Consider the following 9,151-nt stretch of genomic DNA (forward strand, 5'->3'; position numbering starts at 1 on the left):
AAATTCTGATGCAGATGTCTGACACGCAGAGACTCCTGAGCTCTGATTTGGAAGTTGTGGTGAGTGGTTTTCATGGGGCCTGGTGCCAGTGGGGGAAAAAGGGACTTCTTTAACCACATAATGCTGTTTTTGTCCAATTTGCCCCACCTCCTGCCCTCTACATGCCTGCTGGCAGGTGCCTTCCTCCCCGCTATCCCTGCTGTGTGTGAGATGGCATGCCCAGAGCCTGGCTGTTGTTCAATGGTGGTGCCTTTATTGGACTGTCACCGCTTCTTCACAAGCATGGTGGTAGATGCACAGTAAACTGAGCAATGGCCGGCTCTGAAGATGTGGTGAGGCCATCCTCTCAAAAAAAAAGGACAGGAGTGGAGGGGATGCTCACCCTTCCAGACACTGCTGTTTGTGCCCGTGCCGAAGCTCAAGGGTTAACAGTTGCGAGAGTGCTGTGTGCTAATCCTCAAGCTGCAGAGATACTCCATGGTGGCCCTGGTGTGCCCATTTTTGGCTTCTGTATGGGGTCCAGGTGGCAAAGGAGTCACTAGCACTGCATGGTTTGTGAGCCACCCCTTCACCCCACATGGTGAAGGGATGGGGGTGATGACTTCTTTACCTCTTCCAGGCTCAGACCTTCCACGTGGACCTGCTGCAGCACATGGAGAAGAACACCAAAATGGATGTGCAGTTCATCAGTGTGAGTGATTAACTCCCTTCTCATTCTCAACCCTCCTCATTTCCCTCTTGCTCCTACTCAAGGGCTTTTGCTTGAGCACTTGAGATGTTTCCTTGACTTTCCTTGGCAGGAGTTAGAGGGCCTTATCTTCTTCTCTCAGCATGGACCAAGGTTCCCCTAGTTTGGCTGATGATGGAGGGCTAAAGAGGGCAGGCAGCTGTTCTTCATGCAGTGGGACTTGCCAGATGCCTCAAAAGGGCTTGGGAGACTTGATGTTCACAGCTTCCCCAAACCACAGCCTTTGCATGGATGTGGGTCCTGTACCATCATGGCCCAGCTGGCTGTGCCAGTGGGTAGTGTCATGGAGGGAGACCAAGGCCTGGGGGCTTGCTCCTAGTGGCAAAGGTGCTCGGAGCCACTTTCTAGTTCTGACATCCTGAGGCTCGTGAGCATGTTAGGGCCCTTCAAAATGAAGAGTAAAAAAACTTTTTAGAAGAGGTCTCTGTGAAAACTGATTTCAGGGCCACTCAGATGCTCAACCACCCATTGGAGCAGGACTCCTGCTGCATCACGGTGTGGTTGGATCTCCAGTTCCACACCCAGCTTGGTTTCTCCCTGTCAGGAAAGCCAGAAGCAGTATGAGCTTGAGTACCAGCGCAGAGCCACCAACCTGGATAAGTGCATGACAGAACTATGGAGAATGGAGAGGGTCCGTGATAAAAATGTCCGAGAGATGAAGGTGAGCAACAGTTGTAGGAAGAGGAGTCGTTAAAAGAACTGGATGATTTATCTGGAGCCAGGACTGACTTCTGAGCAACCTTGTCCTTCCTTAAAAGCCAGAGGGTTGTCCCCAGCCATCGAAAGGCAGCAAGCTTATCTGGAAAGATAAGGGTGGTGTTGACCTGTGATTCTCACTTCTGCCAAGTTCTTGCCTCATTTAGCAAGCCTCAGTGAGCAAGGTCTTGGTCCTTGGCACTGTGCTTTAGCTCCTTCAGTGCTGCTCCAGCACTGCAAGTGAACTGGGAAGCTGGTAGACACGATGACCCGTTTCACCCCTTTCCCTTCCATGTGGGAGCCAAATCTGCTGGATTTGCACTGATCCCTGCCTCTATTTCCCCTGTGGCCCAGGAGAAGGTGATGCGACTGCGCTCGGAGATGCAGACGTTTGTCTCCGAGAGCCAGAGGGAAGCTGAACTGGAGGAGAAACGCCGCTACCGCTTCCTGGCTGAAAAGCACCAGATGCTCTACAACACTCTCCTCCAGTTTTACAGCAGGGTACGGCCCTGTTGTGCCAGGGAGCAGAGCTGGGAGACAAGGCAATATGGCTGGAGGTGGGCATGTAGGCAGGAGGGAGCCAGGGCTGAGCCACCCCTTGGGTGAAGGCAAAATCTGTGCATGGACTGGGCAGGAAAGTCTTGTTTCGTTTCTTGCGATGAAGTGCAGACTGACTCTGCTAGGCTGGGAAAGTATGACTGGGGCTGAGGGTGGTGCTGCCATGGGGTTAGTTGAGTGTGTGAGAGATGGGAGAGGGAAGGGCAATTGAGACCACAGAGTCTCTGCTGGAGGGTGCCATCCTGAAAATCTACTCCCGCAGGGCTCTGTTTAGCCATTCCTACAAACATAGTTGTGAGAGGACCTGATCCTAAAACTAAAACACGTGGCAGTCCTTGGCTCACTCTGTAGTTGATCTGCTTGCCCATCAACCCCTCTTCTTGTCTTCCCAGGCTCGGTCCATGATCCAGACCAAGGCACCTCAGTGGAAGGAGCAGCTGGAGGCCAGCCGCAACCCCTCAAACAGCCACTCGCATGGTCTTCTCGCAGCCTCCCACAGCCAGGGGTATCCATCAGGCCGGCACACTCCCACCCACCTTGAGATGGTGAGGAGCCCACAGAGAGCCTTCACCTTGTTTGGTGCAACACTGGAACAGGTTGCCCAGAGAGATGGTAGATGCCCCATCCCTTGGAAATATTCAAGGTCAGGTTGGACAGGGCTCTGAGCAGTTTGGTCTAGTTGAAGATGTCCCTGCTCGTTGCAAGGAGGGGTTGGACTAGATGACCTTTAAAGGTCCCTTGCAACCCAAAATATTCTATGATTCTGAGGTGGTGAGACTGCAGGGCAAGGCTAGTCCTTGGCCAATTGTGGCCAGTTCTTGGCCAACTGAGGTACTTGCTGCCTTCTCCAGCTTCCGTGGACTTTCCTGGCCGAGATGAAGGGAATCGTGTGTATGGGCTGCAATGGGGGAACATGCTGGGTTTGCCTTTCTTAGAGGATCTGGGTACCTCTCGCAGCATCTCCCATAGCCCAGGTGGATATGCATTCAGCCTCCTTTCCTTCCAGCAGCCCCCGAGACCCCTTGGGGACTTTGCTTCTGCCATGACTGGGAGTAGATCCAGCATCTTCTCTCCGGAGCCTACAGAAATGAGACTGTCTCCTCAACCAGAGTCCCCCAGGCGACAACTGCGGAGGACACCATCAGCCAGTATGACCCATGTCTGGGAGCAATGCTGTGGGGAGACACAGTGGTCGGGCCTCTCTGGGAACAGGGTTGGGTTTGGGGAGGGACCACTGCTCTGTCAGGTCACTGGTCCTCAGCCACATTCCTGGGCACGGTGAGAGGACAGAGCATATGGGAGCTGGGGAGGGCAATGCTGAAGGAAGCAGATGGTGAGCACAGCCTTCCGAACAGGATCCATCCAGGACAAGGCCAGGTTTCCTGGAGGGCTGTATGAAGGGAACCCACAGGTGTGTAATTTTCAAGGCTCCATGAGCCATGAGGGCTGGTTCTCACTGGAGTTCCCATTTTGGTGATTTGTCTTGCCTTCCACTACCAGATTAAATATTACCCTGCCCTGCAAAATTCAGCCAGCTATCTCATGTCTCACTTGCTTTTCCTTCATGAAAAGTTTCAGCTTAAAGTAGTATCAAAAAAAAAAAGAAAGGCAGAAGAAGAGGAAAACTCTCCATATTCTCAGTTGCTCTGGCAGAATTAGGAAGAAAGACACCAGTCAACCGTTTAGCAGGCAGAGCCTGTGCCCTAACCACCTGGCCAAAAAGGACACAGTGGAAAGCAAGTGGTTTGAGCTTGAGTTGATTTTCTCCTGCAAGATGAATGTTTTACCCTTTACTGGGCTATGTCCTGCTCTCTGCCCGCAGAGAAAGGCCATCTACTCCTCTAGGATAATTGACTGGGGAAGGACTTGCCCCTTCAGGGCAGCGTGGGTGTTGCAGGAGGATGCCAGACTCAAGCCAGACCCCTCGGATGCCTCCCCACAGGTTTGCTCCCCACTGGCCGTACCTCCCGTTCGGGTTCCTTCGGCGAGGCCAGCAGCAGCAGCGAAGGCAGGAGGAGGAATGGCTCGACGCGAGTACAGGCTATCGTGCCCCACACGACGGGTTCCAACCGGACCCTGCTGCGATTTGACCCCGGGGCTGTCATTACGGTGCTGATGCCGGACGCGCAGAATGGCTGGCTCTACGGCAAGCTGGAGGGCTCATCCACGTATGTGACTTTGCTGCTGTCAGTTGGCCTGATACAGGCTTGTCGGGTCTGGAGCTGGGAGGCTTGAGCCCAAAATTATCTCCCCTCTCCCAGCATGGCCTGGGCGCTGTGTCTCACCCACCAGCTGGGTGGGACATCGCCATGAGCTCAGTCATGGGCTGTGCTTATCACGGGGGGTCTCCAGGATGAGAAGATGTGGTGGGACAGGGTGTGTGTGAATGAGCTGCCTGAGAAAACTCTGAGGGCTTTGGGTGGAAGACCCAGGGATGCAGTGACCCCCTCCTGGCTTGCATGACTTAGTGACTCCTGTTATGAGACCCAGCTCAGGGCTGTGAACTGCTGGAGTTACCCGAGAGACCCGGCATTTCTCAGCTCGCACCACAACAGCTGCTGCAGCCTCCAGTGCAGACAGGGCGTGGAAACTGCTGCACCCAGTGTTTACTGAATTACACCCCACAGCACTACTGGCCAACACCTTTGCTCAAAGCTTGCCCTGTTCCACATGGTGTCCCAGCACCGTGTTCTGCAGGAAAGCTCACACTCAGATGCGAGATGAGAGAAACTAGTGCCGCTCTTTTTGTGGGGATTCTGGAGTGGAGCTGCCTTGCCTTGAGGAGAAGGGATTTCCAGAGCTTCCTTGTGTGCTGGCCTTGGAGACCATGCTCGGTCAAAGAGTCTCTTCCTGGACTGCACCAGCATTGCTCTCAGGAGTGGGGATTTTGCACAGCCTCTGAGATAAGGGAGTCCTGTTTTGAGCTCAAGGACTGTCTCACAATAACCCCATGCCCCACCAAAGGGTGCAGAAACCCTGTCACATGAGGCAGTGGCAGCAGCGGTTTGGGTGATATGTGGGATGGGTGTAGATTAAGAGTGTTGGGCAGCTAGATCTGAAGAGCCACAAATCACGGTTGCCTGGAGGTCATTTGTTTCTGTTCCTATGCCCTAGGTGTGGCTGGTTCCCTGAAGCTTATGTCAAACCTCTGGAGGATGCGAGGGAGATGGAGGAGCCAGCCACCAGGTAACAAGAGAGCAATTGGTCACACAGGAGCTGGAGTGGCTCCTGGTAGGCCACTAACACCAGTGGGTACCTGTCTGGGGTGTGTACCCCATGGAAAGCTTCAGCACTGCCATGCTGGAGCATCTTCTGATAGCCTTGCCATGCCCTGAGTATCTTCTCAAAGGCACTTGTGATCAGGCCAATCTAAGCCATGTGTATTTTCTCCAGAGACATCCTATAGATGCATGTCATGGCTAGCATTTGTGCTGCTCCTGCTCCTTGTTCTTTGCGTCTCACTCCGCTGTCTTCTCGTCGTGCTCAGGTCCTTCCCACTGCGAAGCAGTCACAGTATGGATGACATCCTGGACCGTCCCAGCACTCCTTCCTCTAGCAATTACTGGCCTGCTGCTGCCCAGCCCAGTTCGTCAAACCCACCTCCCCTCCCGATGGGTGCCAGCAGTCACCAGAGTGGCGTGGCCACCTCAGTCAGTTCTGGCTCCAGGGTGAGTGCAGGAGAAGTGACTGGTGGGTGGGAAGTGGGCCAGGTCTGACTTTCATTCTCCAAGGCACCTTCCAGATGTTGGTGTGACCTCGTCTCTTCCTAAATTAAGGGGTCTTGTTAGCACTGGCCTTTCTCACCCAGGCTGTTCGCATGCCACCATGTCCTGGTGGTCCCTGCCAGTCAGTCTTGTGTGTGCAGATCCTCAGTGCTTTTCTTCCCCAAGGGGCTGCTTTTCTGCCTTCTCATTTCTTTCTCTTTTTGCTCACCAGGGACCCTTCAGTTCAGTCCTTTTCTCCATGACCTCCCAGCCTGATTTCTGGTGGCTCCAGGGCAACACCTCTTTCTGCTAATAGTAGGACCATGGAGTGATCAGGCTGGGCTAGAAGTGGGTGACCAGCTAACAGAGATGCCATCCTTTTCCCTTCAGAGTAAGGAGAGGAGTTCGATAGGGCTCCTCTTCTAAAATCAAACAAGGGTTGGGTTAAAGTCACAGCTGGGGCAGGGCAAAAGCTGGGAGCAAAGGCTGAGGGCACAATCATTTTGGAGAGGCTTAGAACAAGTTGTGTCCCACCCAGGGCTTATAAACGGCATTCTGAGAAGGAAACCCTCCACTTGTCACTGCTTGTAGCTGTGGGGAATTGACTGGTGAGAGCAAAGTTAAAGTTGAGGACAGTTAAATGTGAGGACCTGAGGGAGAGGGAAGAGTGGTGCTGCCTGTGGGGAGTTACTTGTTCAATCTCACAGGAGGCTGGGAAACTTCATCTCTGGTCATCTGGTTCTAGGCCAGTGCCAGGTTGCAAGCAACTGGATGGCTCACAGGACTGAAAAATACAACATTTAACTACTGTTTTTTTCCCCTTGTGTCCTGCTCTGTGGTTTCAGGGACCCTCAGGCTGCACATCACAGAGGAGAACAGACTCTGTAGCCTATTCCTGCCTCTGGGTCGCTGATTTCTATCCATTCCCAGGGCTAGGATGTAGGGATAGACCTGGGATTGAGCAATGAAGTGTGTGTGGAATACCATGGCAGAGTGATTGAGCCTCCTTAGAAGTATGGAAAGACTCAGCCTTGCTCTAAACTTATGTCCAAGGTACTCTCCAGTTAAGCCAGGAGCAAATGTGTGTGTGTTTGACTTCCCAGTTGGAACAGATAGACACATGTCGGTTTCTTGTCTGCCACCAGCTATAGAAACTATCGTGATTTTCACTGATCCTCCACTATCTACTGGCCAAGAATATGGGCCACATGGCTTACGTCTATCTTTCTTCATCACATTTAAGCAGAATGTGTTGTAGGGTAGGTAGTTACAGCACCTGAATTCCCCGTGGATGCAGGAAGCAGGAGGGCACTGATGATAAACTCCTTGCTGAGGTGTATGAGCAACATGAGGGGGGCATCTCTGGCTGTGCTGGAGGGGTGAAATGTAGCTCAGAGTGTCACTGTTTGCTGTGCTTTCAGACATGACACTTAAGGGACCTGAGACATCTCCTTTCTTCCTCAAAGAAGAGGTGTCCCAGGGGAATAAGGAACCTGTGGTGTAGGGACAGCCCCTCACCACAGAAGCCAGGGTGTTATCTGTAGCAGTGAATTTGTGGGCTTTTGCAAAGCTTGAATGAATAAGGAGTCAGAGACATGTTAATAGGACCTGGGCTCCTAACTCAAGTATTTTGTGAAATCTTTTTCTGTGTGTGCGGTGTCACCTGCCCCACTTCTGTCTCTCCATACCCCACCCCAGATTGCTCACTGCTATCTTTCTTTTCACTGCAGAAATCAGGAGTATTTCACCAGCCCCCTGAACTCTTCCCAAGGTGAGTAAGGTGTGGAGCTCTGCTCTGGAATCATCAGAGAGTGGGCATTATTACAATGCTATTATTATTTAATCTTTTGGATTATCAAATGGGGGAGGAACAGGGATATGTCTGGAAGAAAGCAATGCATAGCCTGCCTTCCAGGACAGGAGGCAGAGGTGGGCCATTCTGGGAGGGCTTTCTCCTGCCTCTGGTGGAACCTGAACACCCTCAGCATATTGCCAGATCTACGTGCTCCTTCTCCTCCATTCTGGAAGAGCCACAATAGCAGCTCTCAGCCTGAGCATGGAACTACATGATTTATACAGCTCTGCCTGCTTGGAAAGGTCTGAGACGTAGGGGAGGTGGCTTTTAGCTTTGAGGAGTCAAGTCTATGGAGATGAGGCTTGCCATAAATGCCCACATTCCTTCTCCCTGCAGCTGGGTTGGTGCCTCCATGTTTCTGTCATGGTGCTGTAGCCTCCTGCTCCCTGACTCCTTGCTTGGAGAGTCAGGAGGACAAGTGTGGAGTGCTACTGCAAATGACAGCCTCATGCTAGTGTCCCTTCTGCACCCTGTGGAAGAGGGAGGATGAGAAGCCCTGAGGAAAGCCCAAAGGGAACCACATGAGAATCTGCAGCAGGGTGTGTTAAGGAGGGAGAAAACATACTCAGCAGCCAGCTTTACCATATGCTCCTTGGCATAGACATGGCTGTTCCGGCAGGACTAAAATATCTTTGCTCAGTGGGATCCCTGCATGGTCTTTGCAGATTTCCTGATGGCTTGCTTTTTTTTTTCACCCTTGCAGAGGTACCAACCCCTTTGCCACAGTCAAGCTGCGTCCCACAGTCACCAATGACCGCTCGGCACCCATCATCCGATGAAGCGGGGCTGTGGACAGCAGAGAATTTCAGCAGGGAAGGGGGAGGCCTACAAGTGGGCTGTGACACCCAGCTGGGCAGCAACCCGGTGCTACCACTCATGGAGTATCCTCTCTTTTCTCTTTCCTTACCTCTGGGACATCAGGACTCATCTCACCTGGCATGCTTTAGCCAGCAGCAGATCTCTGCTGCTCTTCTCAGATCTCTGCTGCTCTTCTCAGATTCCCCCCACCCCAGCCTCTGTCCCTCTTTCCCGTGTGATGTTACTGTACTTGAGTGGGAGAAATCTGGTGTCACTGGTGCTGGTGGCCTGGGAGAAGGATTGCTGATGGTCTGAGAGGTGGAGGAATGGGTGGGTGAGATCGTCTGCAGCATGTGGCAGTGCTAGCAGGATGACAAAGGTGAAGATTTGCTGGCCCTGCTGTGGGCAGAGAAGGACATGCACCAAACAGTCTCTTTGCTATCATAAACATGAACCCCAAAGAAAGGAGGCCACAAGAAGGCTTCCAGTGACGTGACTCCACTGACAGGGTCTGCAGCATGCAGCTCTCCACTCCTCTGGCAACCTTGCCCATTTGTAGCAGCATCTGCCCCTTCTTACCCCCAGTGCAGCCCCATCCCTTGTTGGGCGGCCCTGGGGCAAGGCAGGGGCAGGCGATAGTGCCCAGCACCACTGCCCTGCTCCTTCACTTACTGTCCTGTGGAAAAGACTGTGTTTTGTTTTTATTTTTTTTTTAAATAAAATGGAGAATGCCGCTTCCGTAGCCATCCCAGGGGCTGAGACATCACCTGGGTGAGGAGTGGCAGCAGGAGG

General features: G+C 52.8%; 1 protein-coding gene across 1 annotated transcript in view; it reads left to right on the forward strand.

Moving 5' to 3' along the window:
• The window catches only part of BAIAP2L2 (BAI1-associated protein 2-like 2), a 10,916-nt gene extending 2,576 nt beyond the window's left edge, over positions 1 to 8,340 (forward strand). The window contains exons 4-14 of the mRNA XM_009873647.1: positions 1 to 59; positions 620 to 691; positions 1,293 to 1,409; positions 1,799 to 1,945; positions 2,395 to 2,547; positions 3,012 to 3,150; positions 3,945 to 4,170; positions 5,117 to 5,188; positions 5,490 to 5,670; positions 7,437 to 7,477; positions 8,265 to 8,340. Coding sequence (XP_009871949.1) covers positions 1 to 59; positions 620 to 691; positions 1,293 to 1,409; positions 1,799 to 1,945; positions 2,395 to 2,547; positions 3,012 to 3,150; positions 3,945 to 4,170; positions 5,117 to 5,188; positions 5,490 to 5,670; positions 7,437 to 7,477; positions 8,265 to 8,340 — 1,283 coding nt within the window. The remainder of the gene's footprint in view (positions 60 to 619; positions 692 to 1,292; positions 1,410 to 1,798; positions 1,946 to 2,394; positions 2,548 to 3,011; positions 3,151 to 3,944; positions 4,171 to 5,116; positions 5,189 to 5,489; positions 5,671 to 7,436; positions 7,478 to 8,264) is intronic.
• The last annotated feature ends 811 nt before the right edge of the window (positions 8,341 to 9,151 follow it).

The sequence above is a fragment of the Apaloderma vittatum genome, unplaced genomic scaffold (genome assembly GCF_000703405.1).
Source record: "Apaloderma vittatum isolate BGI_N311 unplaced genomic scaffold, ASM70340v1 scaffold36867, whole genome shotgun sequence".
NCBI lineage: Eukaryota > Metazoa > Chordata > Aves > Trogoniformes > Trogonidae > Apaloderma > Apaloderma vittatum.